General features: G+C 44.5%; 2 protein-coding genes across 9 annotated transcripts in view; one reads left to right on the top strand and one right to left on the bottom strand.

Moving 5' to 3' along the window:
• The window catches only part of ATL1 (atlastin GTPase 1), a 33,214-nt gene extending 28,170 nt beyond the window's left edge, over nt 1-5,044 (top strand). For 7 of the 8 annotated variants that reach the window (XM_074869228.1, XM_074869227.1, XM_074869232.1 and 4 more), the window contains 2 exons: nt 2,096-2,110; nt 4,227-5,044. In XM_074869228.1, coding sequence (XP_074725329.1) covers nt 2,096-2,110; nt 4,227-4,337 — 126 coding nt within the window. In that variant the 3' untranslated portion in view covers nt 4,338-5,044. The remainder of the gene's footprint in view (nt 1-2,095; nt 2,111-4,226) is intronic. The other variant, XM_074869226.1, reaches the window with a different exon arrangement.
• Nucleotides 5,045-6,613: 1,569 nt separating this feature from the next.
• On the bottom strand, nt 6,614-27,749 carry SAV1 (salvador family WW domain containing protein 1). The gene is made up of 5 exons (XM_074869234.1): nt 27,439-27,749; nt 25,225-25,671; nt 15,480-15,750; nt 14,398-14,541; nt 6,614-7,835 (listed from the first exon to the last, which is right to left on the bottom strand). The coding sequence occupies exons 1-5, from the start codon at nt 27,530-27,532 to the stop codon at nt 7,634-7,636; spliced, it is 1,158 nt and encodes a 385-aa protein (XP_074725335.1). The 5' UTR covers nt 27,533-27,749; the 3' UTR covers nt 6,614-7,633.
• Between the last annotated feature and the right edge of the window lie 66 nt (nt 27,750-27,815).

The raw sequence follows: 27,815 nt of genomic DNA, 5'->3' as shown, positions 1-27,815 counted from the left end.
CCTTTTGAAATGGTTTTTGCATTTTGGGTTGTTAGAGGCTCTGGCTGGGCAGATCCAGCTGCTTGTGCTGTGATCAGTGGGGGGAAGACCCGTGCCCTGTCTTCTTCAGACAGCAGGACGATGAGTTTAAATCCATTCCTTAGACCTTCTAGATGGGGAAAGCAGGGACAGAGGAAATGGTTTCAGATCAGTTTGTGGAGTTGATTTTAAGGAGGAGACATCTTAGGGACCAGAGATGGGCCTGGGTGGGACTGCCCTGTGGTTGTAGCACAGGTAGGAGCTACGGGATGGGTTGGAGAGCAGGAGAGAACAGCAAGGCTGGAGCTGGGTGCCAACCCCCCCCCTTCCCCTGCTCCAGCCTGGGCCTCTGAATCCTGCCCAGTGTGAAAGACAAGCTGTGTAGATCCGGGCTGGGGATGAGAAAACTCACAGCAAGCTGTTTCATTCTGCCTTTTCTTTCTTCTTGTCTTACCCATCACCAAATGCTAGTTTGTGGAGCCTCAGACCTTTGCCCAGGGTCCCCGGGGGGAGGTGTTCCCAGAGCCGGTGTGTGCGTGTCTGTATGTCAAAAAGAAAGACCCGTAGCTCTCCCCTGGTTCAGGACAGAGATTTTGGCTCTCTCCAGGTCTGCCAGAGACCGAGGCCGGGTCTCAGCTCTGCCAGTTTCGGCCCTCGGCCCTGCTTTCCCGTTACAGCCACAGCTGTGCTGGGTCAGTTGGTCTTGCAGGCTCTTAATTTTTTTTTTTTCCAAACAACATGTGGAAGTCTTGGTTGGGCCCCAATGTCAAACAGGAACACCTCTAAAAATGGTCCTAGTGAGAAATCACCCCCCCCCCCCCCCTCCTGCATTGCTGTGCCCGGCCCTGGCAGGGTTATCTCACAGCCCATGGCCGCAGTATTTTTAACCCTCGGTCTTTCCTGTTTCCCCTTCTCCAGTGGCCCTTTCCCCTCCCCATTGCAGAACTGCCGGGGGAAGCCCAAACCCCCTTTGCCCCAGCCAGGGGAGCAGCCCACCGGAACGCAGCTGCGGGCCCATGTGCTGAAATAACATCTAAAGGGCTGCGATGGCCTCCTGCTTGTCCCGCAGCAGCGCCGGGGTGAGCTCCTTGTTTGCTCAGCCCTCAGAAGCCACCAGCTGCAGTCGTGGGTTTTAGTTTCTGTAGTGCTCCAAGGCAGAAAGGGCTGTTCTCCACAGCTTTACCTGCTCCTCCCCTGCTTTTTATCCACCAGCGAGGTTTGGATTGAGAGCAAGCATGTTTGCCTGCTTCCCCAAGAGCTGCAGCTGGAGCTGAATGTGCAGCTTTGGGAGGAAAAATTGAAGCATTTCTTATTCAATCCCTTCATTCCCGAGCTGGATAGCGGTGTTGCTCAGCTGAGCTGCCTTTAAAATAAGGTGGATGGAGAAGGCAGCCCATCGCCCGGCTCCCAGGCGGGTTCATCCTGGCTGCCCTGTCCTCTGCAGCCTGAGCAGCCACAGCAAACCCCGCTGTGGTGCCGTCAGTGTCCGTGCAGTGGCTTTTTGCTCGGGGACACTTCCCGGCTGCCTTTGGGTGTATTTAAGCCTGTCCCAGTGCAGGAACCAGTGAGGGGTTTAAGCAAGAACAGGGACGCGGGAAGCCAGAGCCGCTGCCTGCTTGCAACTTGCCCCACTGGGGGAAAAATAAAAGAGGTTAAAGTGCCTGTAGCTGCTTGTTGGCACCCGGCTGGCCCCTGCGGCGTTCCAACCAGAGGGAGGGTTCTCCCGGGAAAGGAGCCGCGCAGACGGGTGGTACTGGCCCAGCGTGGCTGGCTGGCCAGCGTGGCTCGGTGCCCCGGTGGGGTCGAAGCCCCCGTGGCTCTGTCCTCTGCAAGCAGTGTCCCGTGGCGACGGGACCGGGTGGACGGAGCTGTGAGGGGTCCTGCAAGAGGGAGAGCCTATGTGGGGCAAACCCCACTGGGAATACACAGCCACGGTGGCACCAGCAAGTGGCTGTGGCCAGAGGTGTGAGCACCATGCGCTCCCATGGACGTGAGTGATACACAGAGATCCTTTTTTTTTTTTTTTTCTTCTTTTTCCCCTTTCTCCCTTTTTTTTCTTCCCAATGCCTCTCCCCAGGGAAGCACTAATGAGGTAAGTGGCTCTTGTTCTCTGCATGACACCGCTCGGCTCCCGTGGGCTCCCAGGGAGAAGCATCTCTGACCCAGATGCATGTTTCAGCCGCGTCGCTGCCTTTGGGCTTGCGGAGGACAGGGAGCCACGAGGGCTCTGGGCAGCGGCGGCAGCCTGGCCCCGCACCGACCTGGGCTCGGGTCGTTCCCTGTGATCCACATGCCTGGGAAAGGGGGTTAAACATGGGCGCTGTGCTCCAGGCAGTGCTGGAAGCCAAGCGGGGCAGAGATTTGGGCAGGGAGGGTGTTTGTTCCAATGAGGATTTTCATCTTTTGCCCATCAGTTTGGTTTGGGGATTTTCCTCAGAGGTCAACCCAAAACACCAGTTTGTTTTGTAGCACCAAGCGCACAGGCAGGGCCCCCTCCCCACCAGCCAAGCAGCCCCTGTACTTGGTGAGGCCTCTCTGCACCCCCATGTTGTGTTTTGGGCAAAAATCAGATTGAGTAAGCTGAACGCAGAGCTTGGGGGGGCACCTTTTAGCTCCCCAGCCCCTCTCACCCTGCTTGGCCAGGGAATTGCCCCAAGGGGAGCTGGTGTGGCCACGCAGAGAAGCCCGGGCAGCCCTCGGAGGCCGGGCTCGGTGTGGCCTCGCTTGCCCAGCGGTACAACGCTGAGCTGCTTGCTGAGGGTGGCTGGAGCCTTGTTCAGGCAAAGCCTCATCAGCATCTCATTAAAACAAAAAAAGGCATCCTTACTAGTCTATTACTGTACACGAACGTTCATCCTGCGTTGTAGCCAGGTGCCTCAGTCCGGCTGTGACAAAAGCCAGCTCCATCTTTTAGTGTTGCCAAACCTGACAGCTTCAGCTGTCAGTGTCACCACACTTGTTAGCCACTGAGTTCTGGGAGGAGTGGCTCTTAAAAGAGGTACAGGTCCAAAAGGCTATTTAAAAAAAAAAAAAAAAAGTTAAAAATCAACCCATTGTTTCCCCCAGCAGCCAGCCCAGGCTGGCCGCTTTGCTTGGGCTTGTGCAACAGCAAGAGGCAGAACGTGGTCTTTGCTCTTGATGAGCTCTTGAACAAATCCTGCCAAGTCAAAGGCAGCACTGTGAGACTGATTTGGCGTTAAAAAAGCCTCAAATAGCACAAAATGCTGCGAGGTTGCTTATGTAGGATTTGAAGGTGTATTTTCAAGAAGGAAACCCAGAGAAGCTGCATGAAGTCTCCTCCGCTGCCCTCCCCGCCCATCCCCAACCACTCACGGGCAAAACCCCGTCACCATTTCCTGGGGCCGGGTTGGTCTGCGGGCAGCGGCGCCTCAAACACCCCCGGAGGCTTCTCACCCCCCCACCCTCCTCCTTGCTGCTGCCTCCTCCTCGCCTGCTTCACGCCAGGAACGTGTCACCCTGGGAGCAGGCGGTTTCCTCCCCCTCGTCTGCGCCTTGCCACCCTGTCCTGGCTCACCAACAGGCTTCAGGTCCCACCTGGAGCTGGTGGGTTTTCAGTTGTTGGGTTTTCTTGGGTTTTATTCTTTATTTTTCCCACATCTTCATTTGAAATGGCGATGTCAGAGCCGTGAGGGCCAGCTCCTCTGCATCCAGCCCCATCTGTGCCGGTGGCACTGGGTATGGGGGTCCCTGCCTGTCTCTGCCCCTCAGGAGGGCCATTAATCTGCAGAATTCTGGGCATTAATCTGAAAATTCTGCATTAATCTGCAGAAAAATGATGTAGGCAAACCAGGTAGCCATTACATAGCAAAGCCCTCTGTGTGATGCCAGCTGGATCTGCCCGGTGGTGAGAAACAAAATGCTGAGGATGCAGAAATTTAACCGCAGCGCGTGAAACCTGTTAGAAAAATATCCAACCCCTCATAAATCCCTTACTCATCCTCCAGGTAGGCCTTGATTTACTACAACTCAAAGTAGCTCCTCTTATAGCTGAGACATTTGAAAAATTAGCGCACCGCTGAGCTTTATCCTTTTCCCCGTCCGACGTGTGAGACAATCAAGTGTTGGTGCACAAAACAAACCGCCTGTCGTGGCCGGGTTGATCCTACCGCCGCTGCACAGCCTGTACAGGTCAGACACCCCGGGGCTGGGGCCAGAACCATCTTTTTTCCTCTTTTTTTTTTCCCCAGGCTTTGTACAAACTGTACAGCGCAGCCGCCACTCACAGACATTTGTACCACCACGCCTTCCCCGCACAGAAAGCGGAGCCCGCCGAGGGCTCGGAGAGGAAGACGGTGTAAACCGGGCGCGCTCCCGGCGATGCATGAAGGAGGCGCAGCCGCCTCATCCTCGGTTCAACACCCTCGTCCTCGTACCCATCACAAGCTCCTGCCGTGGAACAGGGAGAGCGGAGAACAAGTGACGTGTCCGGTGGTTCGGTGTGTTCGTTCAAACACGGTGTTTGACGGGAAGATGGCAGCATGTTTTTCGTTTTGTTAATATGTACATACTGGTGCTGCCGCAACGACAAAGTGCTTTTAATTTGTAACAGCCAGCCTACTTCCCAGCTAATTTATGAAGCCTTATTTTCCCCTTCTTAATTAGTTATGAAGTCACTGAAGAAATCATAATTTACATCATACAGCAACTAAAAATCTCCCAGACCTTAGCTTCTTCAAAAGTCAACTTCTTTTCAGATACTTGAACAAGTTATAACATGTAACCAAGTTTTTTCTTCAATTAACCATTTAATTACATAATTAAAAATGTATTAACTTGCTTTATCAGAAACTGTAAGGGCACTTCTGCTATGGTATGTTAACGATCTCGTAAGGACAGCCTACTTTTCTGTTTGTAACCGATGCACAAAGTATCACTTTGTATATGTATTGGAGAAAGTTTCACTGTATTTCTGTACATATATTCATTATAGTGCATAGAAAGTGTGTTCAACAGTTCTATTCTTTTATCGTCAGAACTATTAAAGTTTGCTTTCGGTTCCTAAGAAGTTGGTTCTACAGGAGGCAATTATTGACTAACGAGGTGAGAGCTTCTCTTCTTCATTTTTTCACATTCTTGGTTTCCTTTTGGCCTTCAGAATTAGTGTTTGAGTTGGTATTTTGAAAATACTCTGGGCTGTCTCCCACCCAGCTGTGACCTTCTGTCACCCAGAAGGTAAAGTTGGGTTTTGGAAGTCTTAGGCAAAAGTCTCCAGCTTTTCACAGTGGAGAAAAAGCTTAAGTGAAGCACGGCCAAAGGAAGGGGCTGCGCTGGGGTCCCCTCGCAGGGGACGGCACCGGGCAGAACCACCCAGGGGCTCCTCGCGCTGCCTGGAAGAACTGACGTGTTTCACCGTGCAGAGGTTGACACTTGGGGCTCAGCTGTGACCGCCTGGGGCAGCCGGCAGCGCCCCGACAGAGAACAGCACCAGCCCCAACAGCAGCTTCGTCCCCTCCTCGCCCTGGGCCCCGCCTGCTTTTCATAGAATCATGGGATGTTTTGGGATGGAAAGGACCTTAAAACTCATCCAGTCCCAACCCCCTGCCACGGGCAGGGACACCTTCCACTAGCCCAGGTTGCCCAAAGCCCCGTCCAACCTGGCCGTGAACCCTTCCAGGGAGGGGGCAGCCACAGCTTCTCTGGGCAACCTGTGCCAGGGCGTCACCACCCTCACAGGGAAGAATTTCTTCCTCGCATCTAATCTAAATTTCTTTCAGTTTAAAACCGTTACTCCTCATCCTATCCCTACCCCGCCCTGATCAAGAGCCCCTCCCCCCTTTCCTGTAGCCCCTTTCAGTCCTGGGAGGCCGCTCTAAGGTCTCCCCGGAGCCTTCTCTTCTCCAGCTGAACCCCCCCAACTCTCTCAGCCTGTCCTCACAGGGGGGTGCTCCAGCCCCCCGAGCATCTTCGTGGCCTCCTCTGGCCCCACCCGAGCAGGTCCGTGTCCTTCTGCTGTTGGTGCCCCCAGAGCTGGACCCAGCACTGCAGGGGGGGTTCTCACGAGAGCGGAGCAGAGGGGGAGAATCCCCCCCTCGCCCTGCTGCCCACACTGCTCTGGATGCAGCCCAGCACACCGGTGGCTTTCTGGGCTGTCAGCGCACGTTGCTGGCTCACAGTCAGTTTTCCACCCACTAACACCCCCAAGCCCTTCTCCTTGGGGCTGCTCTCCAGCCACTCCTCGCCCAGCCTGGATTTGTGCTTGGGATTTGCCCAACCCACGGGCAGGACCTTGCCCTTGGCCTTGTTGAACTCCATGAGGTTTGCAGGTCCCCCCTCTCCAGCCTGTCCAGGTCCCTCTGGATGGCACATCCCTTCCCTCAGCGTGTCACCGCAGCACACAGCTCGGTGTCAGGGGGGAACTTGCTGAGGGTGCCTCGATCCCACTGTCCGTGTCACCAACAAAGATGTTAAACAGTGCCAGTGCTGACCCCTGAGGACGCCGCTCATCACCGCTCTCCATTGGGACATCGAGCTGCTGACCACAACTCAGTGTGACCATCCAGCCAATTCCTTATCCACAGGGTGGATTTTATTTGACATTCTAAAAGACAAAAAAAATCAGTTGGACAACCCTTCATTCATTAAACAAAATTATTTTTATTGAATTAATAGGATTTACAAGAAATGTATTTTTTTTTGTCGGCAACAATGTTTATTGCACTAAAAAGAATCCATAAATAACACTTCAGGACAATCAATGAACCAAATGAAAATATTGGAGAGGGTAACTGTACAACTAAAAATTTTCCCCAAGTAAGGAAGCTTTACTACAAGACAAAAGCTCATTTAAAAAGAAGTAATTGTTGTTACATCCCTGATTTTTTCCATGGCGTGGTAGAGCTGGTTGGACAACACTGTTACCTTCCCATGGGGCCGGGTCACATTTTATGAAATGCAGTTTACTCAGGATTTAAACACCTGTGAACAGTTTGCTTAGAGATCTCGGTCTTTAAGAAGGTACAGGGTATTTCCCCTCTGACTAACTTCTGTGAAAACTAGTAGTAATCTAAAGTAGCAATGCGTTAAAGTAAAAAATAAGGCAACTCAGACTTCACCTCCAAGAAGCAACTTGGTTTCGGCGGGTGGACTCCGCTCCTGTCCGGGTGTTACGGAACAGCAGCAGCGTCGGTGTTCTGTACGTTAAAGCTGTAAACAAAGAGCAGGCCTCTCTCAGGAGAGGAGTGCCAAGTCCCGAGGGAAACGCACGGAAATAAGTCATTTGGGTTTTAACAATGGTTTGAATCCAGGACACTTTATATAGTTGCATCTCTTGTCCTTTAAAAAATATATCATCAGCTTCTTAATAATGCAGCTGACTGCTAGAAAAAGAATCGAGTCTCTGATTAAACTCCGCGCTGGTTTTCAGAATAATAAACTAGTTCTTGCATGGAAAAAGGTTAACAAACATTTTTCATTTTTTTTATAAACAATACATAACACAGGTAGAAAAATATTCGAGAGGATAATAACAAAGGTGCAATGTCAACAAAAATAAGCTGCCTTTTCAACAAAAGCACTTTTTCATAGTTTTAAGTGTGAAAAACCTTTTAAAGCTCTTAAGTGTCCTCATGAAAGTCTGTTAAAAAGAGTTGGTAGCTTAAAAATTCTTGCCGTGCTGCTGGGCATACCACTGCTGCCTCTGCTTGCGGTGCTCCAGCTCGGTGAGGAGGGCCTGCCTGTACGCTTCGTACAGCTTCACGATCCGTTCCAGTTCCTTCATGAAGAGCAGCTTCAGCATCCCCTGGTAGGTGTCCAGGTCTGCCAGCTGGAAGAGCTCCCACTTCAGGATGTGATCGTACCTGGGGTGACAGAAGAGCCCGTTACCCACGTGCCAGCGCCGGCCCAGACACGGCGTTTCACGCGTTTCCTTCCGAAGCGGCCCCCCGCCGTTGTGCGGCCAGCGGTCAGATTTCTAGCAATCTCCCTTGGTATCTTTTAGGTGAAGAAATAAGGTGATTAACACCAAAAGACAGGGGGTGGCGTCTCAAAGCGAGCCGGAGAAACATCACTTACAGCTCGGCTGCAGAATCGCTCCTAATACGCCACGATAAACTTGAGAAATACTAAAGAAATAAACCAATGGAAAAAAGGTGTTTTGGAAGCGTTAAAACAGCGATTCTGTTCACAACGAGCCTTGAAGATTTAGTATCTTCATCTTTTAAAATTTAGAGTAACACGCACAAAATAATTCATTATTTCAACAGCAGACCCCAACTCTCCCCAGCAGGTACCCCCCAGAAGGCAGAACGCTGCCCGCCTTCCCTCACAACACACCTTTATTTCCAGAACCTTCTTGTGCTGGCCTTAACAAGCACTCTTGGCCACTGCCCTCCTCCTGTTAATTAGCAGCACTAATTTAAGTCGGTGTGTCTCAAACAGGGTCATGAGCAGGGAAATCCAATCAGGCCATAATTAACAGCTGTAAGTACTCACACCAGCAAGGAACCTCCTCACCACCCGTAGCTACCGGCAGTGATCTCTCTGCCCCGCGGGGAGCAGGGTGGGTGTCAAGGGAGCCATGCAAGCACTAACAGCTAAAAATCCTGCACGTTCTGTCTCCCCACGCTGGAAAAAATAACCCAGGGAGGTCCCCTGAAGACATGCGCCGAGAGCCTGAGGCACACTGGTGCCACCCCAAACTCCTCCTTTATGAATATCTGACCCAGCTCCCCGCATGAGACTGAAACAAGACCAGTGGTGAGGTCAACCAGTTACTGTTATATTTTTTCCCACTTCCCCCAGTTACAAGCTGTTGGTTAGGTGAGGGGAAAACACAGCAGGCTGGGTCATCGAAGCGTCACCCCCGCCGTCAACACTTTTTCCTTGAGGAGGGAAGTGACACCAGGCAGCGGTGCAGCACGCGAGCGCTCACCGAGGAAGTACCGGCAGGGGTAAGGAGAGGGACACACATTAAAACGAACCCCAAAGAAAAGCAGAAACACAACACGAGGCCATAAGGCGGGAGAAACCACGTCCAAGGAAAGTGTCACTAGCCACTATGGATGCTCCGGGGTGCCAGAGCTGCTGGCGAAGCGCATCTGGCCTTTCTTTCTGCAGGTTTTCTCCTCTCCTGCTCAACAGGCAGCACTGCTTTTCTTAGAAAAGCTGCATCACTGTTAGTCCCAGGGTTTTTTATTTTTACTTTTTAATAGGGAGCGATTCTGAATTTCTGTTTATACCCCTAACGCTTTTTTTCAGTTTCTGAAACATAAACACGCCCCTGCGTCCAGACTTGTGGGATATCAAAGCTGCTGCCACTGGACAGGTACAAACTTAACGTCAGAGGAGCCTCTTCAGGCCTCCCTTGTCTCACTAGCAGAGCTGAAGAAGTTTCCTGAAGGCTCCATTTTGTGTCCGAACTGCCAAACCACTCTTGTGACTAATCACAACTATGCCATTTCTCCTGCAAGTAATTTTCCACAATCAAAACTGGCACTCGAAGCTCTGCAAGGGAGGCAGAGAGCTGGTCAAACCAAGTCCGGTCTCATAACGGAGGTTTGTTCAATCATAACATTAATCAGTGACTCACTTTCATGCCACAAATTCTCCAAAGCTGATGATCTTTTATACCAAACACATGGTTCAACATTTCCCAAATTGAATCTCTATAATATTTACATAGAAGCTATCCAAGCCATTCAAGAAGGCATTTTTCTTCATTACTTTTTTTTAATGGCCCTCTTTTTGTGCCAGAAGTAGGGGAAGGTTTCCAAGATCCCGGTAGAAAAACATATTTCTAACACAGTTTTTCAACCAAATTGTGGTGATTCTACAGAGACAGGATTAAAGGTCTGTGGCTCACGGCCAGTACTACCACCATACCCCATGGGGAAGAGCTGCAGGATGGTATTAAGCAGGAGACACTGGCATTCAGCATGTTCCTCAAGGAGTTGGTAACTGAAATAACTCTGGAAAAACCCAAGATCCCGGGCCAACAGCAAGACAACTGTTTTGGTGAGCAACTTAGGGTACGTTAGTTCAGGCTCCGAAGCCCATGTGGCTGAACGATTACCGACTGGGATCCGGCTCACGGCAGTCAGAATCATTCATTCAGGTTGGAAAAGACCCTTGGGATCATCGAGTCCAACCATCAGCCCCACTCTACAAAGTTCTCCCCTACACCACATCCCCCAGCATCTCATCCAAATGACCCTTAAACACACCCAGGGATGGGGACTCCACCAGCACGTCTGTATGCAGCCTGATCCCCAAACTTAAACCTAGTAGTACGATGACTTTGGGTAGCTCAATATATATACTGAAGCTTAAAATAAACAGATTTTTCTCTTCAATGGGCTATTTCCACCTCAGCATGAGGACTAGGGAAGCCTGGCAGGGTGATGTGAGCCAGCAGCCATGAGGACAGCTGCCCGGTTCAGGAACAGACACACAGCCCAAGGAGCAACTCAGCACAGTCCTCCTGAGTGGAGATATCTGGGCTAAGCTGAGTCTGCCTAAGCTTGGAGAGCCTTGTCTTGAGAGAACTTCAGGAATATCACCCCAAAGTGTGCAGGGGAGCTAATGCTGTCCCTGGAAAGGGGACCTGAGCAGCACAGAGTGTACCACCATGGGCCTGGCCAGTGCCGGGAATAGGACAAGCTGCAGAATTTCCTGAGCAAGGCGAGGGAACAGCAATTCCTCAACCCAGTTTTAATCTTGATTTTGTTTGATTTGAGCTCTCCAATAGCCATTTTAATGAATCACGTGAGAAAATATATTCACGTGAGTGGAAGCTGAAGCCAAAATATCAGTAAATTTATGCAAATAAACTGCATTACAAATTGAAAGGATATACTCAGGAGGCTGTACGCACCAGAGAAGCACCAAGACACGCAGATGGTTACCACGGAATCTGAAGAACTTAAATAACCACAGTTTCTTTAAAACTTCCTAAATCACAGGTTCCACATTCAAGTTATCCCAAGTCTTGACAGGGCTGCACTGCTAAAAGTCACTTTTCCCGAAAGCAAGAAACCCCAAATTGCAGCTGTTTGTCAACGTGGAGATCAAACTCCAAAGAGAGGCAGACTGCGAGCAGCTGCTGGGGAAGGTTTGCCAAGTACAACCACCTTTGTAAGCACTTGATTACTGAGTCTATGTGCACACCACCTTTCCATCTCTGCTCCTTTCCCACTCAGCATGAGCTGAATTCAATTGGAGCAGGATTTCCCCTGGCTTGCCCCGCGCTGAGGTATCCTTTAAAATGTTCCAGGCCAACGACATTTATTAAAATATATTCCGCAGCAAGGCCCATTCTCAGTGGAAGGGCTGTTTCTTATTAAGGTGCCAATACAAGAAGGGAAAAAAAAAAGTTCCATCACATGCATGTTTGTAGGTTTTCTGGGGCAGGCAGCTTTTTTTTTTTTTTTTTTTAAGCATCATCACCGATTGCTAAAACCTTGGTGGTTCTTTAGCTCTTTGAAGCTGTTGCTGCTGACAGATTCTCAAGAGCAGCAGCACATCAGGATTACTCTTCCACGTGAGAGTTTCATTTTGCCTGCCAAGAGCAGTGTTTAATGGGAGAAAAAGTCTAATTAAAGATGAAGCCACTAGCAGTGCCTCAGTGGGAAGGGGCTCATTCAGATCCCAAAGACTGCAGGTCTAGGAACGCTCACCAGCGATGTCGCAAGGAGCAGGGCACAGGGTACCAGCACCTGACCTTGACTCCCCTGGTATTTTTTAGAAGGGCAACTAGTCCCAGAGCCTGAAATCGAGGGGAGAAAGCAAATTAGTACAAAATTCCTGCAGAGTGCAGAGCCTTCCCTCCTGGGTGAGAAAGCAGGAGCTTACCAGGCAGAACGTGCAGTCAGAATACCCCGTCTCCAGTGCTCTTCCCAGTAGAGAGCAAAGATTTAATATAAAATAGGACACTTTCAACACAAGAAACACTGACCTGCCCCAAACCATTGGTTAGGGCTGGAAGAAGGAAGACCTGGGTTCAGACCCATGCTCCAGAGGAAGGAGGGGAACAATCTGAACCACGCTCTCTCATCCAAGGAAGGCATTTTTGGTCTCCTCACCCTCAGAATCCCTCACGTGCAGTCTGACATACTGTGGGAACACCTACCAGGCTAACTTGGAAGGTGGAGAAACACCCCATTTTAGAGTCTAGGAAAGGGTTAAACACAAGCCAGGAGTCTTGATTCCACTGTGCTCTATTCTGATAGCTGCGCTTACTCTCAAAACAACCCTGATAGGTGCCAGGAGGGGAGAAGGACACTTCAAGGTATCAAAACGACCTTGATATTGGAAATCGTTATAACCTCAAGTTATGACTAGACATCAAAGACTCTCCACTGTGCAGTAAGCCAACATATCTTTTTATCTTAACAGTTTGACCATTTTTCACTCAAATAAGGAAGCATTGTGGTTAAGACCTACTAAACTCTCCATCAGATTTTTCCAGTGGCCAGAATTCTTATCCTTTAGAGAAGCTGCTGAAACAAAAGCTAACATTATCTATTTTTGCTATCATTATCTACTTTTCTCAACAAAAATGACTGGCTTTTAGTCAGCTAAATCAAGCTAGAGTCAGCTCTAAGTAACAAATTGTAACAAAATATACCACAACGATCTCAGTGAAAAACTGTACTGACAATCAACAGATTTTTACAGTAAGTTTCAAATAGGTGATCACAAAAGCTATTCCTCTACAATTAAGAAAGTGTTTTGCCCACTTACTTTCATTTTTGCACCAGAACATGGGAGGATATTCATAGCTCTCACACTCAGCTTCTGGACAATACTACTAAAGAATTTATAAGCATTACTGGATGTTTTTCTCTGTTTTAAGCCAATTGCTTTGGCAACAGAGAACAGGTTCATTATTAAAATTACACTGAAAACATATAAGTGATCTTGATTTTAATAACTCTGAAAACTATGTATCTATTTAGTTGAGAATGGTCAGTGTGAGGTTCATGGTTGGACTGGATGATCTTCAAGGTCTTTTCCAATCTTGATGATTCTGGGATTCTGTGAATTGTTCCTTAAGAAGTCCTCAAGATGAGGTGACACTAAGCCAGCTGCTACCTCTTCCTCACTTTTCCAATATAATATTAGCATAAACCACAATTTATTTCTTCACAGACGTGTTTGTGGATTACAGCAATATTGCTGGTACCACCAGCACTACTGTAACAAGACTAAAAGGATACTGGAAAATACATGATTTTTAATTTCTCTGAACAGTGTAAATTCTATTCAAACAGCTTGAATGAATTCTTTAAAAAAAATTTGTCTCAGATCTAAATAAATTCCTGATAATCTTAAATTGTTTAAATTGCCTTAAATTTGTTTCTCAAGTTTCAAGAGAAGTACCAACAAGAATTCATACAACACAGGCTGAAATATTTAAAACTACTTTGTCTGGATGTGCCAAAGACCTAAATAAAGAAATGCAGCTGCAGCCAAACCCTAAAAGTATTTCTAGGAAACAAGTCCTCCCATAGGTTACAGGAACTTAGTGAGTCTCTGGTGCATAAGTGTATTGGTGGATTTTAGGCCAATTTAAATCTTTATGGACTGCTGGCAAACCCAGCAGCCAGAATTAGTAATAAAACCCATTCAAATTATAGTTACTAGAAGCAGCTAAAGAAAAATAAGAGGATTTTTTTAGTGGAAGTCACCGAACATCATATGAATCTGCAACTACAGGCTGACCGGCTCATTGCTGTAGAACTTAGTTTCTCCATATTCTCCTTAGGAAAAAGTACATAATTTCATAATTATTAAAACATATCCAGATTTTTTCACTGCTTTTCTGTTTAGTGTTACTCTTCTGCAGAGCTGTACCCATGAGTAAATGTAATTTGTTTCACTAGGCTGACTCAAATATTTTCTTAGAGGAAACTCCCTGTTCCTATAGCATTGTTTATTTGAAAAAAAGTGACTTTTTACTGCCATTTAGCTTTTAATTACAGTTCTTGAATAGAAATACAGATTGCGGTCTGTATTCAAAATTCTTAATTGTGAAGGAAAATTTGTATGTCTTTGTTAAAAAGGAGTAACATACACATTAAGAAGCTAACACCCTAAAAATATTTTGCATATTTTACGAGCACGTGGTGCCGTTCTCACAAATGAGTGATGGTAAATCACATCCTCAACTCTCTAATTAATCATTCTGTAAGTCAGGTGAACTACACGAAGTACTGTGATGGCTGTAAGTAATGCCTAACACAAAGCAAATTCAGGCGATGAACATCTGGTATAACTTCCTCACGCTCTGTCAGCAAGAATTCTTATGCAATTAAGAACTAGATACCAGGTAGAGCTCTACTTTCAGTCATCAAAATTCATTTGTTTTCCTTCTCAGCTAGTGTGGAAGGCGAAGGGGAAGAAAAAAAACCCAAATCTCACTTTACGGGAGCCCTGGCATAGACCTGCAGCCAGTCTGGAATCTCTGCGGTGTGGTAGGGGTTCGCAGGGACAAGGAGAGGTTGGCTTCTCTCAGCTTGCTGGGGCTGGTAAGTCACAGGGGGAGGCTGGTCGTAACGGGGAACGCTGTACAAAGGAAGACAGACAAAGGCCGTAACCTTCAAGCAATAATTTAACTACACTGATATCATCAAATGGTTAACATTAATACACAGATTCACACATGCAAAGGTCGATGATGCAACCACACATGGAGCGTTGCCTCAGCAGGCCTATACTGAGAGCGACTTCTGGTGCTATTTTTGTGCTTCACTCCAATCACAACTCTAAGCGTGGCTGCTGTCAACACACCATAAAATTCACCTTACACCTAGTCACCTAGTGCCTGCTACCTGGATACTACAGCAGAACAAAAAAACCCCATGAAAAATGGCAAGTAGTGATTCAGCCAAATAACCCACCATTTAATATGCCAGAACAAAAATGTGTTCAGGCAGCAGCTGTAAGAGTTATTCCGTTGATAACAAAGGACATCCTCATGTTTATTATTCGTGTCACACGTTAAAAAAACTTTGTCTTTCTGCATAACAGCAAAATAGATGGGAGTAGCAGAAAATACCTGTTAGATTTGGTGTATACTAACTTCATTTTACCTTTAAATTAGCTACAATACCGATTTTCATTCTAGACAAGACTTAATTCATGTTTCAGATGGTATGTGCTGCTCATTCAAACAGTCTCCTGGAACATCAGATCAAGTTTCTTTTCAGTCTACAGTTCAATTCTGTTCTCAGCAACTTTGTTGTTTTACTGACAGTTGAAGAGAATGGTTGCTTTGTTTTAGTAAGTTAGGAACAATATCCTGTTTCTAAACTTAAGACAGTAACAGATGAGACAAAAACCTAACAATTACAACTTCTTCTAAAAATTTTAGTCAAGAGCCAGTAAAGTTTACTTCTAAAAATAAGAAGTTTTTGGCACATTATATACGAGACAAAAACAGTTCCACTTTCTTAACTGGATTAAGAAAAAAACAATCACAGAAGGGAAGGTGGATGTCTTACCTGGGAGCACAAGGATGTTTATATTGAGCTCTTTTATTGATGTGATCTACATAATACACTCCAAATTCTGCTGACTCAACTCTCTCCCATCCTGGAGGCAGTCCCTCACGCTCGAGTGGATGGCTCCAGTGAGTTGTATTAGTGTTATGATCTATATAGTATTTCCTTCCTCTAATAGTCCAGTCCACTGACCAGCCAGGAGGAAGAGGTAAATCTTCAGAACTATGGTTTGTTAAGTTTCCTAGAGATGTAGCAGCAACTCTACCGATGCCTAAAAAAAGGGAAAGCAATGTTTAGCTAGACTGATAATACCCCAAATCAACATTATATATGAAGTCAACTTCCCCTCCCCACCACGAGGCACTCTGTGAATTTGAACAATACATTAGATTACAAATGTTAAAGCTTTACATAAATGACAGTTTCTGTTCATATGCTATTATAGCTGCATCAAAACTATTTAGCTCCCCAAACCCCACAGCTGTCTCTTTTTCTGGTTACAGTCAGAAATGACAACTATCTAGAAAAGTCACTGAATACTGACACAGCTTTTCAGATTAACCAGTCAAGAACAGCAACAGGACCGGGTGAACCAAGAGAGGAGGGACAAGGTTAGCACTGTCCTGCCCCGCCTGCTATTACTGAAGCGCGTGTAATCACGGCCAAAAAGTATCATCAGTAACAAGAGAAATCAGAAAAGCTGGATCCACACAGGACCCTGCACAAGCCCTTTTCTGAACACGGTCATCCTGCGCAGGCTGATGTTGCCGTATCTTCTTTGTTAAAACCACCCACGTCTGTTAGACCAGCTGGTTTATGTGCACTGTGGGGTGGGCCAGCCAGGCCTTCTGAACGCAACCCTGACAAGATTGAGAGACCTTTTGTTCAGAGCGAGTCACAAAATCTCCTCATCTCTTCTCTGCCATCTCCCTTCATCCCCTTCCTCCCTCCCACAGATTCTGGAAGGAAATTTCACGTCTAACAGGCTGTGCATCTGCTTCACTACGTCTTGCTCTTCTCTAAAACTGAGCACCTACGCTTCGTAACGCTGAAGAGGCACGTGAAAAAAAAGTAATTTCCAGCTTTTCTTGGTGACATGTGCTGCACCAGGAGAAGGGCTGCCCCAGCAAGAGGACTAAAGCCTAGGTTAGGTGTATTGGCAGTAGGAGAGCTCAGGAATCAGTAGTTGGTTAAGTTCCCACCTCTGCCCTAGAAACAGCACATTCAGGATGTATTGCTAAACAGCTGATTAAGAGACAGTTCACTAGCGTTTTAAAATATGTGATTTCTTGTAACATACACACAGTTTTTACATTTTAAAAATTAGCCTCCTGGATGCTGATAGATGTACTGAAGAAACTAATTCCAGTTTCATCTTTTCCTTCCCTCTATGTATTATGGATACTTAGGAAACTAGTTGAAATAAAAGGCATAATAAATACAGAAAATGGAAAAAACCCCAAACCCCCAAAACCCCAACCACAAAAACCAAGTGACATAATCAAGAATTTTGCAGGTCTCTTTCCATTCCCTGGAAACCTACTGGATGTGCTGTCCCAAATTCAACTTTCTTTTTATAAATCTTAAGTAGTTACCTTCAGTTAGCCACAGTTCTACAGTTAAAAAGTCTCTGGCTTTAAAGAAATTTCAATTATCTTTTCATCCCACTATCAAATGCATCTATTCTGTCACAGTATTCATCAGAGTTTGTGTGCTACCATTTCCCATAGCCAGAAGGGGTATGGGAGGCACTTTTTCCACTTTCTTGGAAGGCAGAAGTGACTCCATCCCAAGCACCACATTTACTGACTGAGGAATACACCCCTTCCTGAAATAATTATTTTCTGATTCTGAAATACACTCTGTTTTTCAGAAATAACATTTTGGGGTGATTATTTTGAGCGTGAGAGGGAAAGGCAGAGTCTATCCATCTAAAGCACACTATTAAAAAGAGGTTTCAGGTATGGTCATTATCTCAAAAAGACAACAGTAACTCTGAAGTAGCAGCAAAATTGTTGCATTTCTCAGGCAATTTCATACTCTTGTTTGCTGACAAAGGCAACAATCCTTTTCAACAATACACACACAACACAGCTTGCTAGCCAAATGTCCTGGTTTTGGCTGGGATAGTTAATTTTCTTCCCAGTAGCTGGTACGGTTCTGTGTTTTGGATTTAGTGTGAGAATAATGTTGATAACACACTGATGTTTTAGCTGTTGCTAAGTAGTCAAGGATTTTTCGGTTTCCCATGCTCTGCCAGTGAGGAGGTGCACAAGAAGCTGGGAGGGAGCGTGGCCAGGAGAGCTGACCCGAACTAGCCAAAGGGCTATTCCATACCCTGGGATGTCACACTCGGGACAGAAACTGGGGGGAGCTGGCTGGGGGTGGGTTGCTGCTGGGAGACTGGCTGGGCATCGGTCAGCGGGTGGTGAGCAATTGTCTTGTGTATCACATGTTTTTTCTTGGGAGTTATTTATATTTTTATTATATTCCTTTTCATTAAAAATATTATTATATTTTATGAGTCTTATTGTTATATTTTATGAGTCTTATTATTATATTTTATTTTATCATTGTTATGATTATATTTTATTATTATTATTATTATATTTTATTTATTAAACCATTCTCATCTCAACCCACGAGTTCTACCTTTTTTCCCCAATTCTCCTCCCCATCCCACTAGGAGGGCAAAGGAGTGAGCGGCTGCGTGGCGCTTTGCTCCTGGCTGGGGTTAAACCAGGACACCAAGGGCTGTCACTTACTTTAAACATTTGTTTACATATAAAATGACATAGACTGAGAACTGGATGGGCTGTCTTTCTACTACAAGATAGAAGTCATCAACAATAAAGTAATGGGAAGGCTCCAAAGCAACTGAATAAATACATTTTTAAAAAAATAATCTCACAAACTTTTTCCTGAGTACTGTTCTTTAAGACATCTGTGCTCACCAACAAATCTTTTTTTAGCCTTGTCACGTTCTGAACTGTTTGGCCTTAAGTATTTCCTCTCGTGATAGCATTTACCGATTTGTCAGCTTTATAAATGAAAGCCGATGGCCGTGTTCATGTCACAGCTCCCACCTCTCACTAGGATTAAGCAATCTAGACCTTTATTTCCAGAGAAGAAACATCCTGGAGGCTTCCTGACCTTTAGTAGTACTGGGGCAGGAAAACTATTTCAGACCCTAGTTATGTCACTGGTTTTGTTTTCATTCCAATGACAAAATACAAACATTTAAGCTTCTTGAAAATACTGCACTTTGGATAAACAAATTCAGTGTTTTCTCCAACTAACTGGTCTGCTGTGTTGTAGTTTCATGCACATATAAAAAGTAACTATTAAATCACCACTACCAGAAGATCTGAACACACAAACTTGACTGGGGAAAAGAACTTTCACCAAGGCATAAACCTATTTTTCTGTTTACTGTTAAAACCAGCACATCTATATTTTTATTACAGGTCCTCCTAAATTCTAGCATGATTCCAGCAGCAAATACATACATACTTATTCCTTGGGGTAAAGGTCAATGCTTTCTAAAGCGTTAGAAATTTGGAAATTGGTATTAAAAGTTGCACAAGCCATCCCCTGCGTCAGAAGTTCTCTTGACACAATGCCTCTATCTCTTCATACAAAAGCCTGAGAAGACTGGGACATAGGTAATGAGGAAAACCAAAATCTAGATTACATAGAGAAATCACCTAGAAAACAGGCTAAAAAGCAGTGCTACACTCAATGGAAAGGCAGCGCTGGCAGTTCTGTGTTGCACAATCATTTAATTCTAGCTACATGGTTTCTCCCAATGCCAGCTTATTTTTATTTCATTTCTAAGATGCAAAGAACAAAAATAATGCCAGACCACAAATACATTATACATTCCTTTTGCCATTTTGGCTTCATATAGGAAGAAGCAGAGTCATACCATTAAGATAAACTTACACAGCTGTATCAGTTACCAGCTCTGAACAGCGTTCCCAGCCTCCACAACTAGAAAGCTCTTACTTACCAAATCAAATTTATAACTCATCTACACATTTTTACACATTTATAAACTGATGGTTGCAAATACTTCAGGTTGTAGCCTATCATGTAGAGCCTTAATGTGCATTTTTCCCCTTAAAAATCACAGATCATATTGAAATATACTGTGTGCTGGAAGTTTTAAGACATTAGGTAATATTCAGAGTGTCTTACAACCATCAACCCACTATGGCATTCAAATTGGCAATTAGTACAATTTAGATATTTGTGTATATAACTGGAGTTGCTAGAGATCAAAAGAAACTGTATACTGTTTTTCCTTATAAAACTCATCAGATGCTTCCTTCAAGGGAGAGTGGATATACACACACAAGAGAAATAGCTCCTGCTATGATTCTGAACAATAAGAGAAGATGAAAATTGACTTTCATATATACACACCTATAAGTATCAATAATAAGGACTGAACAACACTTGGAAGAGTAAATTCAGATGGGATCTTTTCCAAAGTATAAACCAGTACACCTACTGGGAACACCACCTTTTCTGTGACATACTGCCAAAGTATGATATTCCTCTGTGTTTAAATTTCAGGTGAGGTCTTAACCTTGAAGCATTTTCCTAGCAGCCCAAAGCTTCACACAGGATTTTACTGCACACACCAAGGATATTCCCAGAATCATGGGCTGGTACCAGATTTACATGGCACAATGCAAACTATCTACAGAAAAAAACCCCAAACTTACAACTTGATCCATTTTTATCAAAACATCTAGTGTAAAACCTGTGATTTTCCTATTGGTAGAGGATGTGAACTCTATCATAGAATAAGCAAAACCAGACTAGTTGAACCAGTTCACTGTAACTACTCAGGGGTTTCTTGCTCACATACTGTTTTATCTATGGCAAGACAGAAATTCTCATTCTTTCTGCTTTCCCAAGGAATAGAGTTGTTCAAATTACCTATTTTTTCCAAATGTTAAAAGTCTCCTTTCCTCTGCTTAAGGATGAGCACTGTTCTTTATAAACTCCCCTGAGTGGCACTACCAAATCTCAAGAATGGTCAACAATTAATTTAAATTTATGCAATTGTAAATCCTTTTCAGGTTGCCTCTTTAGAACTTGTCTAGCCTCATTTGTTAACTCTTGTTTCATAATGGTTTGTGCTTGGGGTATTTTTTGGTTCATTATTTGTGGCTTTTCTTTTTCCTTCTCTTCAGTATCTTCAGTTTAAGGTCTTGAATTAATTGTCAAGCAGGCCAAGAGGTGTCATGTTCTGTTCCAAAGCAAAAGAAAATCCTGTTCAATGCAGTTTGCTTGCTTAGGAATATCACTGTGTATGTTCTCAACGCTTTAAGCGCAAAGGAACAGCAACCACTTATTACTAGTACTAACAAGATTTAAAATACTCCGAGTTTTAAGTAAAGCCAGGCCCTATATACAGTCTTATTCTCAACATCTTCAACAAGAGGGTGTCCTAATACCAGTACCCAAACTTTGATCACCACATTCCAGCACATTATAAGGTATCAGTGTAAAGAGTTCCTTCAATATTCTTCCCTTAAAAACATATCTTAAGCTAATAACATCACAAATGTGAAGAATATGTACCTTCCTTAATCAAGGAAGTTCTGTTTGGTTTGTTCCATTAGCATGGAACAAAGAAAACTAAGTGATACGTGTTAATGCTTTCACAGCCCATGGAAGAGGTTTTATCGTAAAGGTGCTCTGCCTGGAAAGAAGTCCAGGTCCTTAGGAGGAAACATTTCCAGGTCAGCAAAGGACCGTTCTTGAGTCTGCCTAGTAGGAAGCACAGAGGAGTCCAGCATAAAGGGAAAAGAGCAAAAATACTGAAAGTCAGTCTTTGTTTATTAAATACAGTGCTGATGTAGGCAGAGAAATTTGAGCCTATGAACTCCCCACAACTAGCTTCAACCAAATTTCAAAGTGTTGAGGAACAAATCTAGGCAAACAAAAGGCCTTCATATTTGTCTTTAATTAGGTAAATTTTCTTGAGAGCCTTTTTTCAGGATGCCAAAATCCTCTCCCTTCCCCTCATCAAACCAGGATGAAGAACGGGAAGAGAAGATGAATGAACTGTTTAAGGCAGTAAGTAATAATAGCAAAAAAGTTCCAATAACTACCCCGTTTAGCTAGGTCTGCAGGTTCTAGGCCTTCCTAACCCATTCAAAAACATCTAAAGGTACTTTCTGACCACAAGTGTCTCCTTTGTCAGAGGGAATGGGGTGTTTCAAGTCAGCATAAATTCACAAATAGGAAATGACAGGAAGTACTGTGAAAGCCTCAAAAAGTATGCTACAAAGTTACTGCAAAATCAGCACAAATGAAAAGGGCAGGAATTGCCATTTGTTTGAAAGCCAGTCAAGTGTACACACCTAAAAAGAAAAGCCCTGCTACTTTAGCTCTAAATAGGTTTCACTTAATTATTTGTATTTCTTTATTTTGCTCTTATATTAAGCACGATTACCAGTTTGCAATTTTTAAGGGGTACAATTTAACATGAGATGAACCCTCTTTCACTAAAGTGCACTGGATTCCCTGTTCACAGGATTAATCATTTTTCTCCTCTGACATCACAGTCAACTGCTTACAATCCACCATCAGAAAGTTCCTTTACACTGTGATTTTAATCTCAGCAATTTTCATATACACATAAGAATTTTTTAGCTTACCGCTCAAACAGGTACAAATAACTCTGAGGTCTTGGTTACAAGTTAGTTCCAATCTATACTGTAGATATAACTTCAACCACAGACCTCCCCAAACCTTTAACCTAGAAGAGAGGAAAGAGATGGCGAGGAAAGACAGGTAAAGTCTCTTAGAATTAAGTTTGAAATGGACACTAAAAAAAAAAATTTCAAGAAATGCCACAGAGGTAGCTAAACATACAAAACTAGGAAATATTGCAACTGAAGACATTTTTCAGGAAAACAGCAGCACTAGATTGCTAATTAAAACCAAATCTAATGAGAGTAAAAAAAGGAGGACATGGGAGAATTGAATCATGCCGAGAGGGAAAACATGACTTCAAGGAGAAATGCCTATGAAAGAACATATCAATGCTGTCAACACCAACTGTTGGAAAATCATGGGACTTGAAGCTGAATACTTTGAGTATGAAGATCTCAATAAGATGATGTTTTCAACTTATCTCCAAATTATACAGAGAATCTTTATTTTGAATGAAAGCTGAAACACACCTCTTCCCTTCCAGACCACTGCTTCTCCAAAGTCATCTCAGTTGTAACCAACGCTGAATGAAACATCGCTCACCAAGTACAACTTGTGTTCACCAGGCAACATTTCCACAGAAATCAACCCAAACCGTAACAGGACCAACTGGGGGGGCCTTCTGAGGGAGGGGGGGGGGGAGAGGGGAAAAAAGGGTAGGTATAGCTAATAAACAGACTCATACGTTGAAACTGTAGGGATTAGGTGATTTTGTCACCAATTATCTTGATGAAGAATTTTGATTAGGTGAAACATTCAGAAACAACAATGGACATCTGTAAGGAAAAAGTAATTTAGACAATGAAAGCAAAAGGTCTGCCTCAGTATTCTGGAAATGCAGGAAAAAAGGAAGTAGAAATTACAGAAAGATTAGTGTAGCTCAAGGAAAACACTAAAGGTTTGAAGACAATGGATGGCTCAAATAAAAAGAAGCTTAATGGTGAGGTGAAGGAAGAAAATCTAAGGTTTTCTTATTTTTGGCCACATAATTCTTTTACTGAGAAAACATAACAGCAATTCTTGAAAAGATGTACAAAAGTTAATGATGTAGGTCAATATTCTTCCTGCAGTGAAGCCGAGAAGAATTCAAAAGTTCATATTCCATGATGAGATGGAAAAACAAAACAAGAGGAAAAGGGAGACACTTTGGCAGACAAAAGGCTCACTGTTTTTTGTCTCTCCCTACAAATGCATGAGACTGAATACTCACCAGTGACAAAATACGTGTAGAATTTGTTCAAACTATCAAATGTAAAAATATGAGAGTGAATGACAGACACCACACAAACATCAGCAGCTCCTTTATGATTTCCAGTGGCTAAGGGGACACGTAGACAAATGGGGAAAAAAAGGTCTTTTTAGAAAGAAATCCATGTTGCTACAGTTGAGAAAAATACGGCTGTAAAGCCCTACTTTTAGCTTGTTTTAAGAATTAAATTATTAATTTCAGAAATTAAACTCCACTTGCAAACTAATAGCCAAGAGCTCCATTTCCACTTACTGCTGTTTCAATCCACACAGCGGCAGTACCGTTTGCTGAAGTTTTCCTCAGTGCACACAGTTATTGCAGTAATTTTGAACGTTCACTTCACGGATTGGTTTATGAAATCCTCCCCTCCTGCCTCTCCTCCCTACAATATCCCGGCACACGCTAATAGGTGCTCGTTACCCAGGTAAATGTTTAATGACTGCCGGCTGAACAACTGACAGAGATGGAGGGTTTTCATGCAAAATCTAGGTAGATCAGATGTGTTAGCATTTAGGAAAATAAATGAGGATAAAGGAGCAAGTCTTAAACCTTTGTATTTCAGAGTTTACTGGCTGACAGCAGCATTGCTTTTCTGTCTGTTTTCATTGAAATGTTTCTGTAGGAAAAAAACCCCACAAAGCACTGTCAGGTTATAATTCCATACACACGGTCAGCAGCCTTAAATGCTGACCTTCTTCCTAGCAGATTTATTTTTCTAGAGAGGAGATTTATTTTACTAGAGACTACTTACTATTTTGTTTACTGATTACAAGTAATAATGAACTAACAGCATATTTCATATTGAAAGTACATTATTTACAGGTTTGAAATGTTTGTTTCAATCTCCTCCTTGAACATAAGTTTCTGTAGTATATACAGTGCTCAAACACAGCCAAATTTACTACTTTTAAGGTCACCTTTCTATGGGCAATATTGTAATCCCAGGGTTTTTTATTCCACCAATAGATTCACAACAGCACACAGCATCAAAGAATTATTCTTCAGTGTCATCACAGATAGAATCAAACATTTCAAAAAGTAATATTAAATAGATTCTTCTTTCTTATGCTTATTCTTCCATTAGAAAACAAAGACAAGTTCCAGTGAATTTGAGGGGGAAACAGGCATATTTACAAACAGTGTTACAAGCTAAAAGAAAGAAAATTAAAAAAAAAAATAATCAAGGACTGGGCAGTCAATTTCAGCACTAACTCTTATGCCAATTTGCTAATTACACAAAGCTGTCATTCCTCCCTTTGACTATTTACAATGAATTCTTTTAATTATTGAGTTCAAATTAAGACAATAAAATTAAATAACAACACAATGATAGTTAAAATATAATAAAATAAACCGGCAATGCTATAATTTAGAGCTGTTGGTTATTCTTTGTATCATGAAAATAGTAGATGCCCCTAATGAATAAAATTCCTTACTAGTTAGCAACTGAATCAACTTTGTCATGAGGAATTGCATATATGCTTGGCGTTAAAAAAAACTTGCTCAACCTCACCCCATTTACTTCATAAATAAATCCTGGTTTAAATGGATTTTTCATTTCTGGATATATGTGATCAAATTCTTGATTCTAAGAAATGTGAACACACAGGGTACTCAGATCACAGAAGCGCCATCAAAAAGAAGCTCTGTCCTACACAACGTACCTCCTAAAAAGAAGACCCCGATCATCCAGATGCACCTCTGCACCTAAAGTCTTATCAAAAACATATTTTTAAAAAAGTGACAATTAATACTTACCTGAAGTGTGCCTCCCATGATTCTGTGACATCCTCTGGAAGAGATCGTTGTTGTGTTCATAATACCTGTAGTCCTCATGTATGCGATCATTTAACTGACGTCTCCTCTGGGCATCATAAAAATGATCATAATAATAACAACGGGCACCAGCATCTCCGTTTTCCAAAACAGAATTAGCTTCTGTTAAAAAGGACTGGGAGGAAGAGCCGTATTCTCTGGGGACATCAGCTAAACTTCTTGCCAGATAGGAAGGCGCAGACAGTCTGTTGCTTTCACGTCTCATTATTTCATGAGGTGGCCTCTGCACTGGAGTTCGAAGGAAACTCTGGTTTCTGGAAACAATTCCATCTCCACCAGAAGCGTACGCAGAAGTTGTTGAGTCAGGAGGACAGATATCAGTTCGTCTTGGAATGGTTGGACCGTGACGGATAAATGAAGGCATCAGGTCTGATATACAGCATGAAAGAGAAATAAGAGCTTTGGCTGTACTTACACGTAAAGCATTTGGCTGGCCACAATGCTGATTTACACCACGGAACTGAGGAAATACAAATGCTAGAAGCCCTTTAAGGCACCGCTAATGCATAAGGAAGTATAATGGTAATTCTCCAGTTTGTACTGGTGCAACAGAAACCATCACACCCTCCACCAGCAACAGCCTATTGCCAAGAGTGCAGTTTTGCCAGTGTAACTGCATCCACCATAGACACAAAAAACCCCAAATCCCATCAAAAACCACACAAACACCCCCCAAAAAAACCCACCCCACGCTGTACTGTGGCTCCATCAGCCAGGCTTCATACCTCTCTACTAGAAGGTTCAAGAAAATCCAAGTATCCTGGCTACCATTCTACCAGTTCATCGAGACCACTGTCCTTATGAACTCAGAATAACGGAAGACATTAATGCCTGCGTGCTTGCAGGAATCCATGGCAAAATCAGGGACAGAATTCACACTTTCTCCATTAATCACAAAGTTCAGCCAGCAAAATGCTGTCATTCTGCACACACTAAAGTCTCAAGTTATTTTGAAGATATCTGTCTTTCTCCTTTACCTGAAGAGGTTGTGCGCATCAACAGTGACACCTATTCATACAATTTCACTGCCTTCCCCTCATAATCAACTTTTATAACTTAGGGTAAAAATTCAGTGCATCCCAGAAGGTATCATCAGTAAATTTATAATCATTACAAAGCAGTCATGTAATAACTAGTCATTACATCGTGGCAAATACCACGTGTAAAAGGTGTTGACCCCTTAAACACGCCTACAGCTTCATATGAAAAAAACTTTGTGGGTTTTGGGTTATTTTTTAATTAAAGACTAAGTCAGTGTAATCTGACTACTACATGATTTTGCCTGTTGACTGGGGAACTAGCTGTTCATGCAGCAAATACTTCCAGAAAAGCTGAGTGCCTGCTCCTACCAACAAATTAGTCGTTGTTAGTTGTGATCTCCAAGCTAATCACAGAATCATCCTGCAATTACAGCATAATACATTTCAGTCTCAGCTTGTTTTCAAATGTTAACAGAAAGAAACCCCAGCGCACTTTCAACGTGTATTTGCCAGTGCTTTGTACAGTCCTAGCAAAACCAGGTCTGTGGCATTAGCATCAGGTTAGCCACACAAAGATCAGAGTGTCCAAGGTACATAGCGGTGACCTCACCACGTTGATTCATGGTTAAGAACTGGAGCACTCACTTCCACGGGGACTTTATGCAACTGCCTTGTACAGTTATCTCATTTTCAAAGCACACACCTTTTGGCAGCGCACACCGCCTAGATTGGGAAAACAACCCTGACTTCTGGAAAGAAAGAGATGATCTGTGCTGTTCATGTGAGAGATACCTGCTTGGAGACTACCTTAAACCCTGCCTGTTGGAAACTAAGCAACGGTAGCTGAGAAAATGAAAAAAACAACCAAGTTTGTTTATGGTGAGCAGCTGGTGGTACACTATGTGTAGGGCTCCCTTTTAAAGTCAAAGTCAGCCTCCCCCCTTTAAAGTCAGCCTCCCCCCATCAGCTCCCAGGTCTCACCCGACCTCCCCCCCCCCCTCCCCTCACGAAGAGATCCCCCCAAAGCCGCGCAGGGCCTCCAGGGCCCGCCAAACCACCGCCACAGCACACAAAGGACGGGCCCCCCCCTCGGGAGGCCTCGGGCTTGTCCTCCCAGCCCAGCCCCCAGCCCCCCGAGCCCTTCCCCGACACTCACTGCGAAGCAGAGGGCTGGTCTCCTTCTTCACGTACTTGCCCTGCACCTCGCTCGGCTTGGAGAGCTCCGTACGCGTCTTCTTCCGCGACAGCATCCCACCTCCCGGCCCGCTCCCACCGCCCGCATACCCGGCGCCGCTCCCCGCTCCGCAGGGCACGGCCCGGCCGCCCCAGTCCCCTCAGGCGCGGCGACGGTTGCTCCGCACCCTCATGGCCGCGCACCGGGCGGGAAGGCGGGGAAGGGGGGGGGGGGGGGGTCGGGTCAGCGGTGAGGGGAGGCGGCACGCGGGGGCTTGTGGGAAAGCGGCCTCCGCCCCCCGGGGATAGGCCGCGGGGCAGGGCAGGGGCGGGCGCGCGCTGTCACAGCGCCCCCGCGCG

Source organism: Strix uralensis, chromosome 4 (assembly GCF_047716275.1).
Source record: "Strix uralensis isolate ZFMK-TIS-50842 chromosome 4, bStrUra1, whole genome shotgun sequence".
Lineage (NCBI taxonomy): Eukaryota > Metazoa > Chordata > Aves > Strigiformes > Strigidae > Strix > Strix uralensis.
Note: the sequence above shows the minus strand (reverse complement) of the source record. Positions and strands in the feature narration are given on the sequence as shown.